General features: G+C 47.5%; 2 protein-coding genes across 2 annotated transcripts in view; one reads left to right on the forward strand and one right to left on the reverse strand.

The window, feature by feature from the left end:
- Positions 1 to 3,649, forward strand: part of OSBPL11 (oxysterol binding protein like 11) — a 44,119-nt gene extending 40,470 nt beyond the window's left edge. The window contains exons 12-13 of the mRNA XM_075710188.1: positions 502 to 655; positions 2,050 to 3,649. Coding sequence (XP_075566303.1) covers positions 502 to 655; positions 2,050 to 2,127 — 232 coding nt within the window. The 3' untranslated portion in view covers positions 2,128 to 3,649. The remainder of the gene's footprint in view (positions 1 to 501; positions 656 to 2,049) is intronic.
- A 3,844-nt stretch (positions 3,650 to 7,493) lies between these two features.
- LOC104037046 (TGF-beta receptor type-2-like) lies at positions 7,494 to 26,470 on the reverse strand. The gene is made up of 8 exons (XM_075710378.1): positions 26,378 to 26,470; positions 25,421 to 25,514; positions 21,751 to 21,901; positions 17,455 to 17,657; positions 13,528 to 14,333; positions 13,284 to 13,425; positions 11,932 to 12,059; positions 7,494 to 7,706 (listed from the first exon to the last, which is right to left on the reverse strand). Exons 1-8 carry the CDS (start codon positions 26,468 to 26,470, stop codon positions 7,494 to 7,496), a joined length of 1,830 nt encoding a protein of 609 aa, XP_075566493.1.
- Between the last annotated feature and the right edge of the window lie 339 nt (positions 26,471 to 26,809).

Raw genomic sequence — 26,809 nt, forward strand, 5'->3', positions numbered from 1 at the left:
TGGATAGTGCTTTTAAAAAAAAATAAAAAACAAGTACATAATAAAAAGTGCAAAAAACAAGCGCAGACACATGGTTGTTTATCTTGTCTCTTTTATTCACAGAGTTGTCTTATGAGTTCATAAAGTGCCTACTAGAACAGAGCCTCCTTATTTGTTTTGGTTTTAACCATCAGCTGCAGTGGGGCAGCTCCTGACAGGGGAGGTCCTCACAAGAAACTGCTTGTTGACTAATGCTTCCATAGCAACTTTAAAGGGTGTACAAACAGACGTTAGACTGGCACAGCCAAAACCTACCCACTGCTAATTGCCAGTGTAGCTGTAAGACTCAGGCATGAGCTCTTCCACCTGCGCTGCACCATGGTGCTCCGACCTGGGTTGGTTTGTCATGCGTAAGTGGAGGACATGCTCCTGTTCTGAAAGAACTGCACGTGGCGATCCTGTAGTTCAGGGTGGCAGGCTGAGAAAATGTTTGAACACTGAATTTAACAATTTGTTTTGTAGGAGGCTGTGGCAGCATGTAACAGAGTCTCTGCGGGATGGAGACATTGACAAGGCTACGGAGCACAAGCGAGCCCTTGAAGAACGACAGAGGAATGAAGAGAGGCTTCGTGCTGAAACAGAAACACCTTGGTGTACTAAATACTTCCTTAAAGAAGTAAGTTCCCAAGCAGTTAGCTGATGAAGGCAGAGGCAGAGCTACAATGAAAGCAGGTGCACATACAGATCCGTGTCCTGTCAGAATAGAGTATCTTAGATCTTATAGTTTATCTCAATGGGATCCATAGGAGTAAGGTGACATAAGTACTGCCAAACATGTAAAAGTGTGACTTTACCCTTCACTTCCCAGACACCTTGGTTTTGCAGTGTTTGCCTGTTTTGTGGTTCGGCCTCTTTTACCAATCACTTCCTCATGGCACATGGAAAACAGCTTTACATGTACATGTATAAGTAGACTGTAACAGTAAATACCCAAAGAAAATAATCAGTAGTACTAATTTTGCTTATGCTGTGTGCATATGAACCCAAGATATTACTGTTAGCAAGAAGGAACATCAGTTTATTCTCAACTTAGAACTTTTTGTGTTCTTGTACATTACATTTTGGATGGAGCTTATTTGTTCAATGGCTTAACCTGTATGTCAATAATGGTAGTAATAATAATATAGTAAGACTTTTAACAAGGTGAACTGCAGACTGCCCAGGAAGACTGGGGGCTGCTGGTATGATAACTTTGAAATAGGCTTTCCTTGTGATCCAGATGACGAGACCCTGCTTGTATAGAGAGCTTTGCTGAGCCCCACGCAAGAGGGGAGGACACAATGAAAATTGATGGTGTAGTAGTTTAGATTCTCCTTGTAGTGAAAGCTTTATCTGTTAAACTGCAGTAATGTAACTCCCCCTTCTTCCCATGTCTGTGGTCTAGCAAGGATGTAAAACGTAAGCTAAAAAGGTGGAGTGTTTTTCTTTTTTTTTTTTTTTTCTGGTTTTGTGTTTTAAAGTTCAGGACTATATGTTAGATCAATAAAGTTTTTTGTTCTCTAAAGCTATGTTCTCTCTTGAGCTTCTTAAAGCTAAGGTTTAGATATTTGTATTGTTAGTATCTAGATTTAGAAGAGGTGAAATTATGTTGCTAATCTGAGATACAGATCTACTCAGAAACTGTTTAAACATAATCCTGAGCTACTTCATTTCCAGGTAAGCGGTTGGGCTGTGTTAGAGCTGATAACCTGGATAGCTGCCTGTCTGCTGGCTTCTTATTTGGCTTTTTAAAGTAATCTAGATCATGGAGTTGAGAAGAGTGGCTTTCCATCTGGGTTAATTACAAGTGCAGTCGATTCCCAGAGAGCGCTGTGGCTCAGCAAGAGTCCATACATGTTCTGAAGTAGTCTCAGAAGCCTGCAGTGTTGATCTCTGTGTTTTAATCTGTGGGAGTTAAAGGTATAAGCTATGTCCCTCTGGTTTTCACAGCTATCAGTCTAATAGTTGTATGAAGGGAATCCTCCCGGAGCAGTGTCTTTATTATAACCATATTTTCTCTTTAAATTGTAGGGAGATGGCTGGGTTTATCATAAACCCCTCTGGAAAACAGTCTCGACTGCGCAAACTCAGCAAACGGACACTAACTAGAAAAGCTGCATTAAGATGAGTTTTCTGATTTTCCTCTCCTTTTCCTCTGTCTCTCAAAACACAGTAATCACACTGAGTGTCCCCTTTTTATGTAATTGTGAAAGTTTAAATGAGCATAAAGAAAAAAAAATACTAGGGCACTTTAAAGCTATTAAAAAAAGATTAAAAAAAAAAAAATCAAAGTTGTGAGACAAACTTGCCAGGTACATTCAACCAACTTGTTTTTTGTATGATCCAAGAGATTTTATCTGAATTGTGTAAGATTCTTCTGAATAGATGTGATTGCAAAAGCTGCCTAAGAGAAGAAGGAACTGTTGGATTTTGGAGTGACATGGGAACTTTTTTCAGAATCTGCATCAAGCTCTTTAAGGAAACCTGCTCAGTACCCATGTAGACAACAGCAAGAAAAAACTGCTACTTTTATGCCCAGTGATTAACCTTTTTGGGGAAAACTGGAGGGGTGTTTGGAAGATGTGCCTGAAATCAGTGTTAAGAAACAACTGGATCATGACGACTTTTTTCTTCAGAGAGAACACATGCATGCATTGGAGGAATATGGGATAATATGTACAGACTACCTTTCTTTTTTTTATGGATTTATAAAAGCAATTAGAATTGTAACCATGGAGAAATTTTTCCTCTGAAACATTTTAATATACTTGAAATAATTGACTTGAATTGGAAAAGTAATTTGAACACTTTTCAACTCCTAATTTTATTAAATCTCTCTGAGTGACTTTGATTTTTCTCATGTTATAAAGTAATGAGGTTTGGCCTTTTTTTTTTCCTTCCTCCTCCACCTTCCCTTCCCGAGGACTAAGGCTTTCAAAATGAACAGAAAACGTACAATTTTGTATTTAAATTTCTCTGCCCATCTAATCATCTCAGAGGTGAAGTATCAGTGTTACAAACTGTCCTTTGGATTGTTTTGGTTTTTCTCCTGTGGTGTTATTCAGAACAAAGCAGTGAAATGTGACCTGTGAATACACGGACTGTAGGTCCTGGTTTTTCATCTTACCATAAAAAAAAAAAAAAAGCTGATTATGCTGAGGACTGGGTATTGATTTGAAACACAATCAGATATCAGGAAACTGTATTCAGGTACAAACATCCTTTGTGGTTTTTTTTTTTTATAACTATTTTATTGAAGTCTAAGAATTGCTGGCAATTAAGAATAGTACTTATTATGGCTTTCGTTATTGTTGTAACTACAAGCTACCTTAATTTTTCCAACAGTGGTGCCTTAATCTGTTTTTTCTTCTGATGTAGTCTTCCAATCAGTGTATATAACATTATCTGCCACTTCCCAGTCATGGCAATGGTGCACCCGATCCAGCATCGTGAGAGCTCACAACTGTGTGATCTGGTGAGATGTTTTCCATAGAGAAGGTATAAGTGTAAGAATGCATCAGAAGGTTTAAATAACCATGATAACTTTCAACACAAACTGTAAATTGTGCAAAAAAAAAAGAGTTGGGTTTATGCACAACTATTTTGATCCTCTTGTACTTTTTTTTTTTTGCTGTGAAATGCACTGAGATCTCAATGCGAGTCATAGTCCATTTGTGAGAAGTGGGGGTGGGGATAATAAAACTACAAAATGATTCATTTGTTCTGTCTGCTTTCCTAGAGATCAGGTGACCAGGAAGAGTAGGTTGTTGTTATCTTTTATGCTGGAGATCTGGCTGTCTGGGCTTTCCTTGGCCGTTAAAGTGGGATATTTTGGCACTGTGCACTTGAGTAGTAACTATATTCTCCAGCAGAAGAATGTTTTAGGCCCTGCTGTCTTGTTTGTGATATTCTATACAACCATCCTATTGTGTTAGTTTTGGATATCCGTTGGGCATTTTCATGTTTAACCAGGAATAAAAATAAAAATGAAAACAGTGGGATTAGTTCCTCCTTGTTTCTGGGTCTGCGGCACGTTTGGGGTGTGCTCCTTGGCCGATTCCAGGATTTGGGGTAGGAATCATGGTGGCAATGTGTGGTTCATTGGTACCTGCACCAGACTGGGGGTGGTAGAGGGATAGAAAATAAATTGACAACACTGTATTTGTTTCATAGTTGTTTTATCTGTGTCACATGGCAGATTTGCTTTAAACAAACAGCAAGGTCCAGCTTTTAATATTGCAGTGATCAGAGCAGAACACAAACCTTTATCAGCTGAGTATACTCCAGGGATCAAACTTGTGCTTATTAAAATATAGACTAGTGACTCAGTCACTGAGCTCTGCTTAAAATTTTGATTTGGGAATTTGTCAAGGTGATGGCTGTAAAACAGACTGAAAAGCTCCCATGTTGACCATAAACCCATTTATGTTCCTTATATAATATTATTAGTCAAGTTATTTCTCTTCCACCCTCATCTGGTATGCTTGTGGTTTCACACTAAGAAAGCTGTTACTAATTTTGTTGTGTAAAAATAGACCCAACGCTGAAGAAGTAGTTTTTTAAAATACATGAAACAATTTCTTTTAACATAGGGGTGCTGCTAGGGAAAAAAAAAAAAAAAAAAAAGTAAAGCCTTTCTTTGCTCAGAAGATCACAAGAACTGGAATGACTTCCTGATGTGGACTTAGTCACGATGCAAATTTCTAGTTACTTCTACTAGAAAGGACGTAGTTGAAAACAGTTTTAAAAAAAAATCTAGCCACTTGAATATCCAGCTTAAATTGTAATACATTTATGTGATTCTTCTGAGAGTTGTAAGCTCCCTACGGACTAATGGGTGTATTTTTAACTCTGACCAGATTTGATTCTCTTGCCTAACTGCTGTTGTTTCCATCTTGTACCTTCTGGAGCGAAGGGAAGGGCTCACTGCTGCTTCCTATGTAGATATTTGCTAGAACCACAGTGTGTTCAACAGGGAACGTGGCAAAATGTAGGATTTCAGCTTATGTTCCCTTCTGTCTTTTTGGCTTGATTGGGCTCCACTGAAGTTAAGAGCAAAATTCTTACTGATCTCAGTGGTTTTAGGCTCCCTGAGTTATAAACAGATCTTGGAGCTTAAATAAGGGGCTCTCTTCAGAGGTGTTACGTACCCTGCTGCTCATGGAAAACAGAGTGTGGCAAGTCACTCCTTTTTAATGCTGGCATTCAGGCGTACAATCCCGAAACCTTGATTCTGGACTTGGTTTTCATGGGGAAAAAGTGCAATACGTAAATCGGAGTGTTCAAGATTTTAGGCATGGGGAGGGGAATAGATTGAGAAGCTTTTCAGCATATTTACAATATAAACTGTAAAGCCTAGGATTAAGTCTCTGTCTCCCTAGGAGAATTTGGATTTCAGCGATCAGCATCAGAGATGCAGCCTTCAACGTCTGGTTTGCATGGGCTGATTCCCCCTCTGTCCCAGTCACCTGTGGAAGAACAGGTCAGAGTGTCTTTTAAAGCCTCTTGAACTGAACTTGGAAGAACAAGTGAACATATTCATCAGTGTTATATCCAAACAACTTGGTGCAAAAACTTGGTAGGGGAAATTCTGCACTGAATATTACGGGAAGGAAAGATTAGACAGCCTCCGGGGGGGTGTGTGTGGGTGTGTTCCCATTGTTTCTTATCTCCATGTCAGAAAAGCTGCCCCATGCTCTCTGTTCCTCTTGGGCATACATGCAGTAGAGCAGTGGTTAATATATTAAAGAAATGAGACTGAAGTCAGGTGGGTGGAAAGGGTGTGTTTTATGGTGAACTGGGGAGGATGTGCTTCAAGAGAAGGGGCTTAACTTGAAAAAAAATTGTAAGATGACAGGAGGTACCAGCCAGGTGGGGAATTGGTGAGAATGATAGTCATTTAGGCTGGAAAAGACCTTTAAGATCATCAAGTCCCACTGTAAACCTAACACTGCTGAGTCCATGACTAAACCATGTCCCTAAAATGAAAGGTATGGTCACAGTTACAGGTGGAGACCTAGATGTGGTAGCTGAAGTTAAGTTTTCATTCCTTAGATTTGATGCAACCTAAGTCATTCCCCTTCCATCCTGCCTTGAAGGGATTAGAGACAATTTTGTTCTAGGCTTTTAATTTAGGAGCTGTGGAAATGGTCTAAATAGGTAGAAACAATGGTGAGAGAAGAAAAGCTTTTTGTATGGGCTGGTGCTGTCATAGCTGCGCATTTTAGAAAACCAAAACAGCCGTGCAGATCTGCTTCCCTGCTCCACACTGGGGAGCCTTGGCTATAGAAAACTCATGGCTGTTGTATGGTTTTCCCCCTTCCCCTCTCTTGTAGGGGTTGATCCGCGCGGCTGCGTGCTGGCAAGCAGAGTATTCCTTTCAGATGCTGTCCTGAAAGATACACCTCTGTGTGGGTGAGTGTCAGGTGTAGGCTTGCAGGGCTCCTTAGTAGCAGCTAAGGTTTTTATTACCTTTTGCTCCCAAGGGTGGAGAGTGCCAGGGTTCAGAGCGAGGTGTGACTTACCTTTCCTTAATTGCCCTTCCACTACAGAGGCAGCCTGGCTTGGGCTGGTGGTTTTGGGAGTAAAGGTCCTGGTTCTGTCTGATCATGTTTCTTCAGGCTGAGTAACACAGCAGAGGGGTGTGAAAGAGTTGCAAGAAGAATTAACCAACATGTTTGTGTTGACGGTATTGCTGTGGCACAAATCTGTTGGCTAGAGGTGGCTGGGAACTGGACTGATGTGGGCAAAGAGTTGTCTAGATACCCTGTGTGGAGACAACTTAGAGTGAAACAGCAGTGTCTATATAGGTGACTGGGCTTTTTGCTATTGAGGCTTCAGACACCTCCCTGAACTATCACGTACACCCAGGAATTCCCCAGTGAAAAAAGGTGCGTTGGAGTTGCAGCCAATCAGGCTTTTGCAAACTGGATTATCGGGTATCTTTACACTGTATTAAGGACTGTCTGATCAATGAATAATTTTTTTGGGTGCCAGCATTTCTTCCACTGAGGCTGTGTTACACCAGATTTTTTTTTTTCTGCTGCTACAACAGATTTTTTTGTGTGGAGGCCATTAAAAAAGGAAAATTGAAAATTGTCTTGATCTCTGCAGAATAAGCAGTTAGAAGAGAAACTTGTGATGGCAATATGGAAGGACTTCGAAAGATAGATGTGGAATTCAGGTGCTTATTAATAAAAGATTAAACATCGTTATTTTAAAAAATAATAAAAGGAATGCTTTGCATCATTATACATTTAAAGTAAGTACAAAATCAGTTCATATATAATGCACTTTAACCAAAGTATTGATTCCACAGTTCACTGTATCTGTGGGAGGAAACAGATCTTATAAATAAGTTATGTACTAGATCTTAGTTCCATTTTGAAAAACGAAGCGAGGTTTTTTTTCCCCATGAGCTAAGTGCCTCTCGCTTATCCTCTCGTTTCTTGTGATGAGGCTTTTTGCCTGCCGTGTCACTGCATATTTCTGCTCCCATCACTGTCCTGGTGCTCCCCGCCTGGAGAAGCTGTTTTGCTGGCCTCGTTGTCCGTGTTGTTGTTGAGGATGTCGTCGCAATCCATCTGTGCCATCAGGTTGAAGCGCTCGGCCACGCAGTGGGCGGTGAGGCGAGCCTCGGGGTCGTGGTCCCAGCACTCCGTGATGGTGTCGCACAGAAAACGCATTCCCTGCAGTCAGAAGGGCTGAAATTAAGATCTGAAGGCAGGAGGAAGAGGAGCCAGAAGCTGACCTAAAGCAATCACAGTGTTTTACCAGACTTTTGACAGCTTCCTGCAGAAATTTTTTTTTTTTTTTTTTTTTTTTTTTTTTTTGGCCAAGCTTAAGCACAGGAGGAAACAACCTTGGTAAGTTGTGGCAAACGCCAATGCCTGCACTGTCTGGCACTGCTGGTGTCAGAGCAGCAGCCTCAGCTCATCTGGGGTCTGGTCCCATTTTCCACGCTCCCTGGAAATCCTCCCTGGAAATTGCTTTGTATTGACTGTGGGACTTAAACAGGGGCCTAAGGGAATTAGGCCCTCCATCTCCTGTCTCAGCCTTGCCTGTTCAGATCAGAGCATCCTAAAATCGGGCAGGGCAGGAGAGGTGCAGATGGTGACCTGCAGGCTGGCTGTGTGGCTGGCAGCTGAGCCCAATCTCTGGGTTTCAAGCCTGTGCCCTGGCACCTGGATGGAGGGGAGGGGCGGGGGGGGCGGGGGTTCAAAGGCAAGTTTGGAATTAAATAAACTTCTTAAATAAGACCTCTTGTTCTAGCAGCTTTCTGAAAGGGTGCACCGTGCCAAATAGTCATTGCAGGGTGCAGCTGGACTTTGTTTTCTCACCACCACACCAAAATAGTGTCTTGGTTTAGGTGGGATTGGGTACTTCTCAGTGTGCTCCAGAACACATTCAGTTCCTCTCAGTTACAATGGTCGTGTCGCCCAGTAATTTTTTTTTTTTTTTCCAGTTGTGTAGTGCTCTGAAAAGAGTCCCGATATTTTGGGCTTAGAAACAAAATGGCAGTATTCAGCTGGCATTTTTCCCATTCTTAAGCTGCTAACATGGCTAGCACCAGAAAGCTATGTTGAACTTTCCTTTGCCTATATAATTCCTATTATGTGCTATTGCTTTTTTGCATCGTTGTCAACCAAGGTTGCAACATGGTGGAAGAATCATTATTCTAAATAAAGCTTCATGTTTTTTGGTGTTTTTTGTGTATTTCTTAATTTGCAGTTAAGAGAACCCAAAAGTCTCATATGGACCAATGCAAGAGGAAAATGCAAATCCTCCAGAGATGTACCATCACTGTCATCTGTCCTTTTGCACCTTTCTCTGAACTCGCTGCTCTCAGCTAAGGTTCATTGTACTAAATCTTCCATAACGGACACAGATTAGAACAGGATTGTACAGCAAAAGTGGCAGATGGTGTGTTTCAGTACCTCTTACATTACTCATTTATTAGCTTAGTTGAAAGGATTTGAGGATAATTGATTAACATGCAAAAATGAGCTAGCTTAGCTGAAGCTTTTAAAATAAGCCTTTTCTCAAACAGAACATGGCACTGTCATATGGTTTAGTCATCAGATTTTCTGTGCTTATTTTGCCCTGAAATCATGACATTTATTTGCAGTTTGCCTTGCAAGTAGCGATGATGCTCTTTTGAGTGGTACAACTGGAACATCTTGTTATGCTCACAAAATGGACTTAGTTTGGGTTTTGTATTTGATATCTTCAATTTCCAAAGGATGCCAAGTTTTACAAGTGTATTTTTAGTGGCAGTGTTGACTTAAGCTCCCACTGCTCCTTCCTCTCCTGCACCAGCCCTTCGGTTTTGCTGAAGTCTGTTACAACAGTCTGTTCAGCTGCTTCATGAACCACATCCAGGTACCTGGTCTAAATAACCACATCTTTTTTTTTTTTTTAAATGTTGTGGGGTGCAAAGTGAGGTAGAAGCATGGGCTTAAGGTGTTTGTAAGTTATCTGGGAAACTGAGGATAAATTTCTTCAATGGGCTTTATTGTGCAGTCTTGCAAGCAGTTGCCCTGGAGCTGCTGATGGGCAGCACGCTGGGTGAGTCAGCTGTCAGGGAAATGAATGCTTATGTCTGCTGAAAATCTTAAACAATGGTCAACAATGTAGGTCTTCACTTGACAGAGTGATCCTGGTGGTTGAAATGTGGAAGTAGCATTTGGAGCTCTGCATTGAACTTATTTTTGTTGGTGGGAATGTCTATGGGTGCTTCCCGTTTGGGTGAGCAATTTGTCACCCTTTCTTGGTGTCACCCAGCACCGTTGGGAAGCTGTTGACCCCAGGAGTGGCACGAACCGGTGGCTTGCTGCTGCTTCCCAGCAGATGGTGCTGCCCTATGCCGCATCCTGGGGAGGCCGGTTGGAAAATGCCCGGAAAATAATCGTGTAAAGCCAGGCTTGTGAGGAGATGTTTATTAGATCAGCTAAGATTAGTCAGAGGCAAACTTTCAGGAACACAAGGTGGCTTTTCTGTTCTTCCCCCATGAATATCAGGTGGTCTAATAAAAGTTACTACCTATAAGCCTTGCTCTGTTTAAGTGCTAGACCAACCCAACTACAGCAACATTATTTCTCAGAGGTGATTGCCGTCAGCCCTTCTTCAGCTCAGCAAACAGCACAGTTATGGTGAAGCTCTACCAGGGTGTGATTTTTGACAACCCAAGCCTCTCTATTTTTCCTGTGGTTTCAAAGTTTATCAGAGACCGTGGGAAGTGAATGTCTGTCTGCGGTGAATACTCAAAGGCTTCAAATATATAGCAGTGCTGATTGAAGTTCCAGGATTTGCCTTCGTCAATGAAGAAGGCTGGGTGAACTTCAGAAATGGGCTCAACAACTGATAAACTCACTGATGGTCCAGCAGAAACCACAGATTCATTTGATGCTGTTTGCAGCTTTGGTCATTCAGGTAGGTTGTGAATTTTTGGACAAACATGGTTTTGAGAGGAGATATTGTAGGGAACACATGGCCTGCTAAGGTCATGAAATTATATCTTTCCTCTGGAAGAGCCTGGCTTTATGTGCCATCCAGGCAGATTGGAAGCAGTAGCAGTGTGTTTTATGGGTGGATACTACAAAATGATGCACTGAACGCCGCAAGGCTCTGTGAGCCAGCGGGCTCAATGTTTCAGCCTGTTTTTCAGATGAACTGAATTGTTGACCAGTGGATGGTGTTTTTCCACAAGACACATGAAATTTAAGAAGTAGCAAAGTCAGGCAAGGTTTGAAAACTTTGGTCAGCGTGCCTGTTACCCCTTGTGTCCTCAGTGCATGGAAGAAAGTACTGGACCTGGGCGGGAGAGGACCACGTCAGGGCCAGGAGGTAGCTATGTTTCTGGAGCTGGTTGGTCTGGGTGTGCTTGGGGATGATTTCAAAAGAGCACATCTCATCATTGCCAATGTATTTCTATTCTAGCGTGCTGGGTTCTGCTTTCTGTGCTGAAACACTGTGCTTTCAGACCCTCTGAGCTGAAGGCTGGTGAAAGACTTTCTGTTGGCAAGAATCATAGAATCGTCTAGGTTGAAAAAGACCTTTAAGATCATCCAGTCCAACCATTAACCTACACTACCAAGTCCACACTAAACCAATCAAGGGTAGACTAGACTAAACCATATCCCGAAGTGCCACATCTACCCGTTTTTTGAACACTTCCAGGGATGGGGACTCCACCACCTCTCTGGGCAGCCTGTTCCAATGCTTGACCACCCTTTCTGTAAAGAAATTTTTCCTAATTTCCAGTCTAAACCTCCCCTGGCGCAGCTTGAGCCCATTCCCCAGACGTTCCCTGCTCTGTTTCATGCATGTTTCCCGATTGTTACACTTGAGGGAGATGCTTCCTGTTTTGGCTTTCCTTGCAGAAGTCCTTCTTCTCACATGCCAAGTCCTGACCTCTTATGTTAGAGGTAATTTTGAGCTCGAAACCTCCACAACCATGTAGGCAGGAGGCTGGATGCACCTTCCTCCCCTCTGTCCCTGCTGTGAGATGACTGTGTTGTTTCCTGACCTAGAGGTTTCTGGATATGGTGGTTATGGGAGAAATGGGGTGGACTCAAATAACTTACTGTTTCATGAGAATAGCTTGCACTAAAATGCTTCTTTTTGCTGTTGTCTGCAAGATAACCGATAGCATCACTTGGCATTCATAATGTTTCCTGACCGTGGCTATTGATCGATAAATTTTGCTGTACCCCTGGCTGGTGGCTTTTATACCCCAGGGAAATGGGTCTAGTGGGGCTTATGTGGGCTCAGCCACCCAAGGAGGAGCTGGACGTAGGGCCCAGGAGTTCTGCCCACTTTTGCTTTGATTACAGCTTGAATAATTTTTCAGGTAGGTTAGTGAGGTGGGACAATGTGGGTTGCTCTTTTCTGAATCGGCTACTGCCAGCTTACCTGATGTACCAACCAGCTGCTTGGGATCTCGGGGCGTCCTCTGCCATGCAGCACGATGTCCCTCATGGTATCCACGCAGGGCTGCTCCTGGACTTTTGACCCAAAAGGCAGCTCATAATTCTTTACCTCTGCAAGGAATCAACGGCAGCATTACAGGATGTTTTTCGTGCATTCACTGCTTTGCTTTGGTACGGTCCACCGGATGAGGATAGATTTGTTTTTATCAGTCTGCAAAAATAAACGGATCTGGAAACAATTTAGAATTTGAACACAGAAATGTAGTGCTGGGTTTTCAGGTAGAGGTTGTTTTCCGAGGCAGGATGGAGGAACCATCTGACCACCTTCATGAACCCAAGGGATGCACTACAAAAGACTTGGTCTGTCTTTGGGTGTGATGTATTTTGGCCAGGTAAAATGTGTTGTGCTGGTGAAAGATGGGAGAGGTGACTATGGTACCAGCATCTGGATTGCTGCTGTGGGTGGGGATCAGGTTAAAGGAGAAATGACCCTTCCAGAAGAGCAACCCCGTGTCGTGGGAGGCCAAGGAGAAACACCCTGTTGCAGAGCTGAGAGGCTACCTTGGTCTCTGCCAGCTCCTGCCCAGACACAAATGCAGGTGAAATATGAGCGGGGAAGGATGGCCTGCGATGCTGGCTCGGGAGCAAAGGGTGCACGAGATCTGAGCCAGGCAGGGCTCTCCCACTGTGGGGCAGCTGGGGCAGCTTTCTTGCCAAGGGTTGGAGCTTCTTGCAGCTCCATGGGCTTGTATTGCAAGTAGGTGGGACAGGGAAGGAGCTGGAGAGCGCTAAAAAAGGAATAGAGGGGGGCAGGCAGGGGCGAACAGCAGGGCAGTTAATTAAATGTTTTGTTACACACAATTTTGGATGCCAGGATGTGGCTCTGGGAAGTGAGGGGGGACGTGGCTCTGTCGGAGGCTGGAGTTTGCGAGTCCCTGTTGCAACATAAACTCTCTGGTGCTGTCTGAAAAAAAAGCGCTTGTGGCCGGGGAGAGGGAGGCAGCTTCAGCTCTTCCTGCTTGGTTTGCTTTGCGTCGCCAGCACTGACTCGGATGTGACTTGGCGGCTGGCTGGCTTTGAGCGGGGGCTGGACCAGATGACCCCCTGGGGTCCTGTCCTGCTCCTCGGCCACTGAGCCAGCCCCCTGGAGCCATGGCACACAGGGCAGGCAGCCATAGGGGAGGATCTGCCGCCAGCTCCTAGCAGTCTTGCAAAACCTGAGCCATCCCAAATCAGGTCCCGCACCACTGGTGGGGATGTGGGAGTGAGCCACGTTCCCATACGGGGAGGAAGGGAGCAAAAAGGTGTGTGGCAACCCTGGTGTGATGCTCCTACCTCCCACCACTTCACATCTGGAGGCCATTTCCCACAAAACGAGGGCCATGGAGTAGACGTCCATCTGCTTGAAAGACTCCAGGTCTTCCAGGTTCACCCGGGACTCCAGGACCTCTGGGGCCATGTACCTGGCAGTGCCCACCTGCGCGCAAAGAGGAGAGAGGCGTTAGAAGGGTGGGCGAGGACTTTGGCCACGGGGTGACCAGGGGTGGCTTGCAAAGGGTCCCCTCCAGGTCCTACTTGCCTGCCCGCTGTTGGCAAAGTCATCCACTGTCAAGGAAGGGTCGAGGCGTATGGCGATGCCGAAGTCGCAGAGCACGCACTCCTGCTCGTTCTTCACTAGGACATTGGTACTTTTGATGTCCCGGTGGGCGATGGGGATTTTCGGCCTGCCGCAGGCGGTGTAGTCGCTGTGGAGGTGGGCCACCCCGCTCACCAGGGAGCCTGCCATCTTCTGCAGGTCCATCCAGCTCAGGACGTGGCGGGAGAGGTAGTCCTTGAGGTTGCCCCGGCTGTGGTAGGCGGTGATGAGCCAGTACTCCCGGCGGGGCCCCGCGCCCCGGTCCTCGGCGGTGAGGAACCGCAGGACGCTGTCGTGCTTGAGGCTGGCATCGGTGAAGATCTGGCTCTCATTCTTCCAGGAGGAGTACTCCTCGCAGGGGAAGATCTTCACAGCCACCGTCTCGTACTGCCCTGAGCGGCTGTGGCTCAGCTTGGCCCTCCACACCTCCGCGAACTGCCCTTTGCCCACCATCTCATCCAGCTCGATGGGGAGCAGCTCGGCGGGGCGGCTGCTGGCGCTGGCACCGGCACCGGCCGGGCTCTCGTCCATCAGCACGGACAACTTCTCCTCCCGCTCGGCAGACCTCCCAGGCTCCGGTAGTGCCGGGGGCTGCCCCGTCTTCCCGCCCCACGCCTTGGCTCTCTTGCGCCGCTTCTGCGTGCGGCAGAGGTAAAATGTCACCGTGATCATCACCGCCACCAGCAGCGGGGGCAGGAGGCTGATGGCGGCAACCGGGATGACCTCTTTGCTCTGCAGCATGGAGTAGCCTGCAGGGAGGAAAGCAAAGGCGAGGGCACTGCCGCTGCGGGTCTGCAACAGCTCGTTTTCATCACGCGGAGGAGGAAAATATGCGAAGCCGTTAATGAAGCGCAGCCCTTTGCGGGGCCGCGGTGCACGCTGCGCACAAACCCCGTCCCGGCAAAGAACCCAGATGTAGGTAGTTATTAAGGGAGCTGCTCAGTTTGGGTCTCAAATTTAGCTCCGTTTATCAAGCGAGGGTTCAGGACGCCGGCCTGCGTTAATTGGGCCGGGTGGTGCGGTGTGTGAGACCCCATCCCTGCACCCAAAACGGCTCGGCTGCCCTTCGCCGGCTCCCAAGAGCTGCTTGTGCTCACGGTGAGGGGAGCCAGGGTGGAAATAACAGTGATAAAGCTGAGGCAAGGCTCAAACAGAGCAAATCTCTGAGGGGGTTTGGGGCTGGGGCTTTGCCGGACCCCAGCGGCGCACGGAGAGCCAGGAGGGGCGGGCAGCGTGCGGGACCACCGAGCCCAGGGGAGTACCGGGACGCTTTGCGCAATAATTAGCGTAAAGGAACATCGTTTCGGTGTTGTCTGCCAGCGTTGGCATCTCCTTCCTCGCCGCGTTACCACTCCGATCCCTGTCAACTGAGCAGGCATGGCTGCTTTTGTTTTATTTCTTTTAAGCCCCTGTCAGCCTTCAGATCATCGGGGGCGGGGGGAGGGTGAGCACACAAAAAGCCCTAACCCTCACACAACATATAATTGTCTGATGCTTTGATGTTCGCGATTCCTGGAATAAACATGCTGACTTCAGTAGAGATATTCAAGTAAAATCTTACTCAGAGGTTTTTCTGCCAAGTATAATAACCCAGGGGAAGAGGGATAAGAATCATTCCATAAGCAAAACTCTCGCTGCTTGACCTCAGTGTGTGCAGATCATAATTCAGGTTCTGGAAAAACAGAGCGTTTAGCTATTTTCCTTGGCAAATTTCAAAAAAATGTGCTGCAGCTAATTTCTGCAAGGCTGTGAAAGCGTTTCTAAAATAGGCATCAGGTTCAAACCACAAGATCAACCTAAACTGATATAAATCAATAACTAACTCAGGAATATGTTTATTTTGGAAAGCGTTAGGCCTGGATGTCACCTACTGCTTTAATGGATTTACCCGATGCTTAAGACCCCATCTTTGAAACTCTGAAGAAAAAGAAGATATTTTTAAGGGAGTTGCGTGCATGAGTCCTGAAAAGGGGAAGTTAAGACACCTTCAGCAAATTCCTTCCTGAGGATGCCCCTTCCTGATGCAAGCGCTTTGGCACAGAGGGGTTGCAGCAGGGCTTAGACCCCTTCCATGGAGAGCAGACGTAGCCGCTCTGGCGATAACCACAGGTCTGTAAACCCACGCCTTGTCGAGCACGGCTGCGTAGATCTTTCCATCCCTGCTGAGGGGAGATGGACCTCCAGGGCCAGGCTCAGCCGGCGCAGGGGTGGAGAGGACCCTGCGCGCTCAACCCTACCCAGCATCATCCCGAGGTGTCCACTGGGCTCCTGCTTGCACAGCTCTAGGAAATTTCATTTGCGTGTTCTCTCTCTGAACATTTAGTAATGCTCATTTGGGTGGTCTCTGAGCTCTGATGGGGTCCCCTGCAGCCCCGGTGCTAGGGCAGTGCCACCCAGCAGCCCAGACCTGAAAGCAGGGCTTCAGAAATCAAGAAATGGGGAAAAAATCTGCCTGCTTCAGCTGCTGGAGAAGTGCTCATCTGTGTTAGGTATTTCTCTGCTCAGCAATTGTCTACGCCATTGAAGATGACCGTAAGTTAATATTTAAAATGGAAATGATCCCTTAAAGCAGAAGAAAAGGATGTAAACAACGGGGTCTCTGAGTCTGGGGCTTGCCCAGCTGGTCCCACAAACCAAACCAGAGGAGGTAATCGTTTAAGGCCCGCACTGCTCTCGCTCCGAGTGTCAGCGCTTTGCGTGCCGGCTGGCAGGAGGAGGCTGTTTGTGGAAGCCTTCAGTGGGGGTGGCATTTCCAATGAGCCAGTTGTCATTTTTGTGTGAAATTATATGTCCCAGCATCGGCTTTGGGATTTGACCATCTCTCCCTAGAAGTGTGTGTACCTGTTACATTTGGCTCAGGAAGCAGCAAAGAACTGCCAAGTTTAGCATCATTTGCCTTCACTAAAAGTGGCTTGTTTGTTCTGAGAATTTGCATTTTATGTGATTTTTTTTTTTCTTTTTTCCTTGCGTTGCGGGAGACACTATGCCGCTGACTTGCAGGTTATGCTTAGGCTCATTTTCAGCATTTCATTGCTCTGTAATTATGGAAAATTGGAGGGGTTTTGCTTTGCTTTTGTTATGGGTCAGATTCTTGATGGGAACTTGGATAAACCTGGTCCATTTGGAGTTAAGGAGGTTTGGACAAGCCCCCAAAGGCTTGGGATCTAGCTGGAAGCGTTTCCAAAGTATATGACCCTCCCAAGGTACAAAAATGAGCTGCCTCTTAGTTTTCCCTCCTGTGGATTTACAGCTCCTGTTGGATCTCCAGCCATCTGCAGAAGCATCTACAGGCGTGCCAAGCCGCGCTCACATATGTGTACAGCACCGGGGTGGCTCTGGCCGTCCCTGCCCGGGGAAACGCTGCTGCAGAAATCCCCAGAAGAGCGGCAGGGGAGGCACCGCCACGTGCCGAGCCCCGCGCCCCGGCACCACCACCTTTTTGGGTTGCAGCCATGGCGGACGCCAGCGGTTCCCGTGGGTGTGCCAGGGCAGGATTTGCTCCGGTGTGATTTATTTAAAGCTTTCAGAGCATTGACTCACGCTGGGTTACGTCAGCTTCTGGGTTCCCCCAGTTGATTCTCCCTGTGCTGAAGGGCACAGCCTACTGAGAGATACGGCGGATTTTCCATCGCCTGATGTTTCCAGACCAAGGCTGGAGGCATTTCTGGGAGGAATGGTTTAGCCACAGACAAAATACTGGACTCAGTAATGGGGTACAAATTTTACCTAGCTTTTATATAGGGAGGTCAAGGAAGATGCTGAAAGAGCTCCTTCTGGCATTGCATGTCCTACCCCATTGGAAATACAAGTTATTTGTCATTAGCGCTGGGTGCTTCTCCCCCCATAAACAACATTAACAAAAGTACTCACCATTGGTGTGGTTTTCAAAGATAAGTTTATCATTGCACTCCTGCTCATCCACGCAGCCACAGATGTAGATGATCCCGTCCTCGCTGGGCTGGTGGGTCATGATGCAGCGCGAGGTGTTGTAATTGGGGACCATGAGGTTTTCGATGGGGCGGTGGGGGTTGTGGCAGAGCGTGCTGATCCTGATGCTCTCGTTGTCCTGTCTCCTGCGTGTGTCAAATGAACCGACAAAGCATTAGTCTAGCAGCTCAGCCTTCGTGTCACCAACGTGTCATCTTAAACTTGGTTTTAAGATCACTTGTTTTAAGCCGTGTAGGGAATGACTTGGTTGCAGCGGCTCTGGTGTAATTCTAAGTATACGTGCTTTGGAGGGGCTTTCTTAAAGTCCTTTGTCTCTTCCAAATGGTGAAAAGAGAAATGTTTTGCACATGCCAATAGTAGGATGTGAGCCAGAGACTCTGCTTGTTTCCAGTAGATAATTCACCAGTTCATAATCACGCCTTGGATCAGAGAGTGCCAACCCTAAGGCTGAGTGCCCTGCATGAGATCTGGGGCAAAATCCCACCTTTGCCAATACCAGCTGCTAGGCCAGCAGGCTTTGGGGCTGTATGGTCCTAAGGAAACCCCTCCAAAATGAGGGCCCTGCCTTGTTTGTCACCTCTGCTGCAATACAAGTCATAACATCTCTGCCTCAGGAGGACCTGGCGTCTCTGCTGCCCAAATTTCATCTGTGCAGGAGAGAGGCGGGGGACGTGGGGGCCGAAACGCCTCCTCACCAGCAACCGCTTGGCTCACGCTTCCCTCCTGCTCCTCTCAACCCCTGCGTGCAGGTGGAGCCCATGAGTGCCATCTCATCCCCTGGGCTCTCTCTGGGCTAATTGCTGGTTGTTGCGCCCTGTCCTTGCAGAACCATTTGCTCCTGCCTCCAGTGACCTGAGGGAGCAGAGCCCTTCAGTCGCTGGTTGGGGTTATTTCTAGAAACGGCTTGACCTTTGGAGCTGCCAAATTATAACGTGAAGGTGATACAACTCCCGGACCATGGGACCTGTGTCTGTGTTTATACCAAGGCTTCAGACATTGAGCAACTACGAATGAAACCTGCTGTGTCACCTGGTGATGTCCTGGTCCTCACCGGGTTGGGGGCAGAGGAGCACTGGGGCTCGGCACAGCCAGGGATGTGATGGCAAATAAACCCTCGCTCTTCCTTATTTCCATTTAGATAATTAAGAGGGAGGTAAAAGTGTAATTTCTTGGCTTTTCTAGAGAATTTGTTCTTTGCTTCAAAAAGACAGACCTGCTTTTTTTTTTTTTTTCTTTTTTTAATCACTGCTTATTTCTTCAGCTCTGTGTAACAACCCTCATGTCAGAGATGGTCATAACACAGCCAGGGGAGACCGAGACGTCCCTCCCACGAGCTGAGAGACAGGAGTTTGGGCGGCGGGGTGAAGACTTCCCAAGAGATTTCTCCCTTTCTGGAGTGAAGATGCAAAATATCCCAGTGCCCATGTTGCGTTTAGCTGTGCACAGGCGTTCAGCAAGTGCAGTGAGAACAGGTGAAATATTTCAAGGCCTATTACCAAATGGTCTCATTCATGAAACTCCAGTTACTCACTGAAATGTGGCTCAGCACCAAGTCTAGCTCCATAGCGCTGATGTCCTTAGAGCTTTTTTAACCACCAACGCTCAGGAGCCAGGTTAGGTCCTTCTCAAGTGTTCAAAAAATGGGTAGATGTGGCACTTCGGGACATGGTTTAGTCTAGTCTACCCTTGATTGGTTTAGAGTAGACTTGGTAGTGTAGTTTAATGGCTGGACTGGATGATCTTAAAGGTCTTTTCCAACCTAAACGATTCTATGATTCTGTGATTCATGTGCTACATTTTTTGCTCAGCACCTCGACTGGGTTCCCATTAAAGCCGTGGAAATGTGTCACATGAAGAGCAAAAGGATGGGTTTGGCTCTGGCTGTCATCTGACTCCTCAAGCACAGGGAGCTCGTTTTGCTGGAAAGCTCCAGCACAGTGGTGTCCCGGCACATGGGAGCTCCCTTCTTTTGGTGCGTGGTGGAGTCATCCTTGTTGGACCCATGGCTTCATCTCCACCTGCTGTTTACCAAGTTGGGTGAGGGAAGAGGTTTGGGGAGCAAATGGTGAAGATCCTCAAGGACTGGCACGCCCAGGTGGATTTAGCAATGGCCAAGGATGAACTGGGTTATGTGCCTTTGTGGTGCAGATGGTGGCAGCTGAAAGGAGCTGGAGCTTGGAGATGGTATTAGGAGGCAGCTGTTGGTGTTGCAATAGAGTCTCTTGCCCTTGGACAGCCGGAGTGGAGCTAACGCAGGCTGCTGGCATGGCACACGAGACCCGCCAGCACCACCGGGGAAAAGCAACCGGGGATGCGGCCCTTCTCCTACGGGGAGGATCAGCGCCTGCCCTTGTAGAGCTGGTGTGTAATTAAGAGCTAATTAAGAGCTAAGAGCAGAGCACCAGCGTTTGCCCCTTGTTTCTGGAGCCTTCCCCAGAGCAGGCCGGATAACCTGGCACCAGCTGGGTTTGCAGGGCAGCCCCAGGGCAAGGACAAGCGGTGGCGGGTGGCTGACCCCTGCACGGGTTATGGGCGGCTGTTGAGCGTTGCAGTCACTCCTGGGGGTGTTGAAGGAAATTACAACCATTAATGACTTTTCCAGGGACAGCCTCTGCTTCCCGACCTAGTGGTGCAAAGCAGGAGGGTGAAGGTATGGAGAGGCTTCACAATGCCTTTGGGGTCTGCTGGGAAGTGCGAAATAAAAGTGGGGGGAAGAACACAAATTTGTCATCCTATTCCTGGTACAGGGCATGGAAAGTCCCCTGGCCTTAGTGCTTCTCTGTTTTCTTGGGGTTCGCAGGTAACTTGTCAGAGGAGCTTCTACCTGAAGGAGGGTGTGATCCCTCCTCCGTGGGCTGCCCAGGCTGGGCACACTGGAGGACGTGAGCACGTTGCTCATGAGCATGGGGCCAAAGCTGCTGCTGTGACTGTGATACCCACGCAGGACAAGTTCAGATGATCCAAATATGCCTTTGCAAGTGAGCAACAGCCAGCGAGGCTGGCTTGGAGGTGAGCCCTGCCTGCAAGGATCTCAAGCTCAGGGTGGGTCTTAGCATGGGGTGGGAGATGCTGGGAGGAGGCTGCGGGGCTGGCAGGTTATTTGTGACCCTGCAGCTGCCTCACCCCATCCAATATGTGGTGTGAGGTGCAGCCCCATTCCATGCCATGGGACTGCTTTCCTGGCATGGGGATTTATACTGCAGGGGTCTTGCTTTTTCCTGCACATGTAGGCTGTCAATGGGAAAACCCAGAGAGATACTGGATTGCCTACCCAGGATTTAAGGTCGCTTCTCCATGTGTGTGTAGGGGAATTTGGGGCAGGGGGTGGATTTTGTTTGTTTGTTTGGGTTTCTTGTTGGTTTTGTGTTTTGTGGTTTTTTAAGCCCATAATGCAACAATTATGCTGAGGCAAATTCCTACTGAAAGCGGGGCGTACAGCATTCACACTAATTAGCAGGTTGAGATAAAGCCTAGCGATAAGTGCTTGGCTGGCTTTCAGTTTGGCAGCCAAATTAAAAAGGAAAGAGAAGAAAATCACTCTGGGCAGACCCCGAATGGATGTTTTTTTAGTTTTGCTCATGGGGACCAAAAAAGCTGGGGGAGGCACTCTTCCGGGCAAATGATACGGCTTATGCTTGGCCTGAAGTGCAAGGTTACGTTTCTCTTCCAGGCACCTCCAGGAGAAGCAGAAAAGGGCTTTTCCCAGGGGATGGGAATGAGGTGGGTTAAACCCAGAGGGTTAAATCCCAGTTCCGTACCAGGTCAGACATCCATGCACCAGATGGGGACAGACCTTGGCTGCACCCCTGCACGTGAACCAGGGTTTCACCAGCCCGATGCAGGAGGACATCACGGGTTTGGGGGGTCAGGGCTGCTGGTGTTGCCCAGTGGGTTCAGCCTGTAAAGCTAAATTCAGGGGTTTGTGGGGGTTTAGATGTCCTGCAGCAAACTTGCCACACTTTGTGTCAGGCACTTAAATGCTTAATTTATTTAGAAAATAAACTGGTACTAATTATATGGCAGACCAAATAATTTTTTTTACTGCAAGTTGTAATTTTGCTTATAATGGAGTCAAAGGGAGAGGAAGAGAAAGTCCTGAATTATTTTAATGGACAATAATTCAAGGGCCGGGGTAGATGCATGTGTGTTCCCATGAGCTGCTGTCCCGCAAACACCTTATTCCCTGCGTCCCCCCTTGACGAGGGGATTGCTGCTTACCATATGGCCACGCAGATCTCGTAGGGGTCCTCGCAGTAAGAGTTGAGGTTGCAGTTGCTGTAGCACACCTTCTCCTCGCAGGCCGGCAGCGTGGAGTCGCACCACTTGCACAGGTTGGTCTTCAGGCTGCGGCGGGCGCCGGCACTGCAGGCTATGGGGCAGAGAGGTGGTAGAGGGTGAGCGTGGCCATGCTTGCCCGGAGTGGGGAAAAATAACCACCATTTTCAGTAATTCACACAGCCAGTGGAGAAGGAGCCTGAATTGTCCCCGTTTCTACATGCAGTTGTTCATAGCTTTCATTTTGCTCCATTGCTTGGTGAAATGTGCTTTAGATTATGCCAAAGCCTAGAGGAGATGGAGGGATGCTGGCGGTGCGGAAGCAGGTCCTGCTGCACGAGAGCTTTGCACAGCCTGGGAAGCTGCGAAGAACCACGTTTTCCCTCCACGTTTCTCATAGCATTTATTATCAAGGGGAAGTTTGCTTCTTCCCCTACAACCTAGGCTCAAAGCGGCATCTCCCCTCATCTGAGTGCACGCAGTGTCCGAAAAGGGACATCTCTGGGTCTCTGTGTGCCTGAGGACTTTATTTATTCCCCTCCCTGGGGGGGAAGAGAGGTGCTGGAGAGGGATGCATGACCAGGTTGGGGCAGCTCCCTCCTCTCCTGCTGCCTACTTAGCCTCTCTCTGCCCATTCAACGAGCCCAAGGTGGGGAATGTGTTTGCCACCCTCTCCCCGAGCATCTGTGTTTTCAGCAATAAATGATAGGGTGAGACTTCCTGAGCTCTGGCATGACGGGCTTCTCCTACTCCGGCTCCGCTGCCCGTGCTGCCTCAGCCCTGCATGAGATGCTCTCCTGCCCCTGGAGCGCTGGATCCAGCCACAGCAGCGGGAATAAGTGCTGCCCATGTGGAGCTGCTCTGTGTGTATCTCACAGGCATAAAATTATCTCTATTTTTATACAACGGGTGAACGAACTATGCTCGGTTAAGGGATAAATCCCAGCTAAATTTAAACTTCCTGTTTTAAGGCTGCTAAACGTCTTTTTTTATTTTATTTTAAAAAAAAGACGCTAAGTGGCTTATGTAGAAATAGATATTTATAAATTTTTACTTAAATAATACACTCAAGACTGTACAGGTAGGAACCTGAACTACAGCAGCTAATTTTCTGAAGGTTTGGGTTATCCGTGCTTCTCCAGCTGCCGCTTCTCCGAGCCGCCCGGCAGCGCTGGGTGCTCCCAGCCCCTCTGAAAAGGGCAGTCGTGGCTCACTGTGCCGCCACAGCCATCACAGGGGTTTTCCATCACCAGCCGTTAGTTCAAACAAGAAACAAACTGCAAAATCCCCGACCATGGCTTGGAAAGCCTCAGCCCCTGCAAGCAAGGCCCTGCTGATACAGGAGCATACCCACGGGCACCCTGGGTCTGTGGGCAACCTCTTACATTCTTGGTGCTCAAATCTGCAACCTTCCCATGGCCAACGGCGGATCCTACAGTCCCTTTCCTTTTTAACGCATATACTGTCCCAACAGGAAAAAGGGATTTTTAGCTTCTCTGCTTCCCAAATCTGGGGCACGCAGCCGGCTCCAACAGCATCTTGCGTGCCTGCTCCGCTTCCCTCGCCGGCCCAGACCCCCCTCCATGAGATGGCTGTAAAAGAGCTGCTGGAAAGCTCCCACAGAGAAATAAACCATTTACAAGCTCCCGTGGCCTTGTACGTAGGGCCAAGGTTAACGGCGGAGGGGAAACCTGGCTGTAGAAGAGAAACCTGTTGCATCTGAAGGCTGGAAGGAGGAAATTTTGGCTTAAATGACCCATGCGAGGCTTAGAACGCAGCTCAGCAGGGATCATGTCGTGCGAGGCAGTGGGGAAGCTGGGAGCGGAGTGGGTGAGGATGCTGCCCACAACCGCTCGTGCAGCATCCCCCCCACCTGTGGTGCTGAGGCACCCGGGGATTTTGTGGGTGACCTCAACAGACCCAACGCCCTGCATCCATCCAAGGATTAGCTACTGAAATAGCGACTTCAGCTGGGATTTGAAGCATTTGCAGCCAGCACAAGCCACCCTCACCTCCCCACCTTGTTCTGCTGGGGCAGGACTTGCAGGATCCTGGGCAAAACTCCTCTCGAGGACAAAACTTTTGGGGGTGGATGAGAAAAAAAGCATTTATGTGGGGCTCTTGATCTACAGCGATAGCTGCCACGCTCTACAAACTCCATCAGCGTTGTTATGCGGGAAAGAGGATTGAAGGTTAATTGGTTTCTCCCCCCAAACAGGCTGTGCTCTGGTGGTGTTGATCTCATATTTGCACTTCCACCCCCTCAGCTCAACCCATCCATGCCCTGGCTCGCGCTGTGCTTGCAGCATGCTCGTGCAGGACCACAGGCTCAGCACCATCATCCCAGGGATATTTGGGGGTCCTGCAGAGGAGAAGCAAATGGATAAATCCATGTTGTAGATGTCGCTGATGCAGAAGAGCGATGGGGGTTGTTGTTTATGTATTTATACCCAGCAGGTATGTTATTTACTTATTTATATCAAGGGTTTGCTTGAGGCCTCAGAGCAAAATGTCAGCCCCGGCAGTTTTTCACTGGCGCGCATGGTGGGGATCTTGACTTGGCAGTCATTTGCACTGAGGAGTAGAGAAGCCAGGACAGATGAAAGAGTTAAATATGGAAACAAGATCCAGAAATATAGTGGTAAACGGACAAAATTCTTTGGAGACAAATTGTTCTAAACTAGCTCAGGCTGCGATTCTGTTATCTGCTCTGCAAGAAAGGTCAGAGCAGGAATATCTCTTTTTTCCCCCCTCCTTCTTCTAGAAGCTAAAAAGAAGAGCACAAAGCCCACTGCAAGTTTCTTCAGGACTTTGTGTCCTTGAACCATTAGCTCGTAGGTACAATTTAACTGCCACATCACTCATCTTGGCCCTGATTAGACCCAGATGAACACTTTCAATATTAATACTCGGATGATTTAATAAAGCTGCACAAGCAGTAAAAGTAACAATACACTTCCATAAAGGGGTTCCAGATGTTGCCAAGGCAAATGCTAAACATCAAAATACAAACTTCAAAAAAAAAAAAAAAAAGACAAAAAAAAAAGCTGGATAAGCAAAACTTGGAACAAACTATAAACTAATTAAATGTGGGTTGAGTTTTCCAAAAATAAATTGAAGCCATAAGGATGTGATGTGAGCCAATAAATAGTACAGTTAGTCAAAGTTATTGTGGAACGACAGTTGGAAAGATGGTTTGAAGTCACCGATAGGTGGGCTCACAGTGAGCTTGGCTTCCTATCAATAGGAAGGCTTGTTCTCTTGTGCATGAGAATGGGATCAAGTCTTCTGGTATCTATAACTGGGACCCCAGAGAGGTTACTGAGAGAATACGAGCCGATTTTCAAGTAGAGGAATAAAGGAAAAAACTACGCCAGAAGTGCCCAAGTCTCTCCTGCAAGAGCAGCAGGGGTGATACCACCACCTAAGGATATCACAGTATTTTTTCTTGTGTGCTGGGGCAGCCCTCCAGCCTCTTGTTGCCCACAGGACATCCACGCTCTCCACTTGGCTGCCTGCAAGGCCCGTTGAAGCACCATCACCATAGTCAATAACCCATCCTCTTTCCCCATAAAAGAGTCATCTAAAACAGCTCTTCAAGAGAATTTTGTACCAGTCCCGTCACTGCAGCCACGGCAGCAGTCAGCTCCCAACAGATGAACATTTTGCTCGCTTGCCAGGTACTCAGCTGCCAATGGTGGCTGCAGCTGTAAGAACCCAGCAGGATAAATAGGGCTCTAATTAGCTCGTCTCTACCAGTGCAGCCCCAGATAGCAGGTAGGTCATCCACCACCTAACTTTGGCTCCAGCTTTCTGCATGCTGCAGTCTCCAAGGAGGGTGAATCACTAAGGAGCAAGCCTGGGGTGCACAGAGGTGGAGGGATGGTGCATTTGTTACAGGGAAAGAGAACGTGCTTCACAGCCAAAGTGATGGCATGTGCATGCAGTGCATTTTCTCTGTGGGGCAGAATGAGCAGTTTTAATCTCAAATATTCTCGCTGGCATGCTGGCTTGTGACAACTAAACACCAGATGGGCTTAAGGAAAAGCGCTTGGTGTGAGATGCTAAGTGCTAACGCACTAGCACCCTTCCAGCTCTCCCCCTCCCAAGGTGGAAGGGGACCTTCCACAATTTAAGGGCAATTTGCCCTTAGATTGCTTTTATTTTTCAAGGACAAAGAAAAATTGATTGGTTTTAGGTCATAAATGCTTTACAGTGAGGTCTACCCCCTCTTTTCTGTGTATCTCTAAGCACCCCAGGATGGACCTGATGCTAACTCAGCAACTGCAGAGGGCTTCCCAGCTTGCTGTTACTGCAGCAGCTCTGGGACCCCTCCGCATCATCTTTTCCATGCAGGTCAGTCAACCTGTAATCCCCAGGCTTTGCGCTCAGAGAGACTAGGGCCTGCGAGATTAGCTGCTGTGCTGTGTGGCTTTCTCTAACCAGCAGCACACTTAAATGCAGGACTGGGGAGCACCTGTATCTCAACCCTGCAGCCACATTGCTCCTGGAAACCCCCAGGCAGGTGCCCTGATGGAAACCCAACCTCCAGGGAGACCTGCTGTCCCACCTGGGTGAGCCCGGGCTCAGCGGCGAGTCCTTCATCTGCCGCCGAGTTCAGCACTAGGCTTTGCCTTGGGCTTTCATCCATGGCTAACGACATGACTACACAATAACAGAGCCTCTCATAAAATTATTATGAGAACAAACAAATTCCTTCCTTATTATATACAGTACTTGTTTTTAAGATTAAAACAACAGCAGGGCTGATGGGCTCTGCTCTCTCGCTGACTTGTGTGAGAACACCAGGACCTTGGTGTTCTCCATAGGCAGGTTACTCCTGGGCTTCCTACTCCATGAAGCAACCATCAGTGCCACGGATGGGCTACATCAGGATAATTCCTATGTCCCTGATTTCCAGGAGATCCTATGCAGGCTTAGAAGTCCCCATTGCAATTGTCCGGTGTGACCTGTGTAACAGAGGTCCCAGATTTCCCGCAGT

Source organism: Pelecanus crispus, chromosome 5, assembly GCF_030463565.1.
Source record: "Pelecanus crispus isolate bPelCri1 chromosome 5, bPelCri1.pri, whole genome shotgun sequence".
NCBI lineage: Eukaryota > Metazoa > Chordata > Aves > Pelecaniformes > Pelecanidae > Pelecanus > Pelecanus crispus.

Excerpts from the sequence above, each read along its gene's own strand:
- LOC104037046 (XM_075710378.1), bottom strand. The coding sequence starts at position 26,470 with ATGTCGTTAGCCATGGATGAAAGCCCAAGGCAAAGCCTAGTGCTGAAC. Across the intron at positions 25,515-26,377 it reads CTGAGCCCGGGCTCACCCAG|CTGCAGCCACCATTGGCAGC; the intron begins GTGGGACAGCAG and ends GGGTTCTTACAG. Across the intron at positions 17,658-21,750 it reads GAGATCTGCGTGGCCATATG|GAGACAGGACAACGAGAGCA; the intron begins GTAAGCAGCAAT and ends TGACACACGCAG.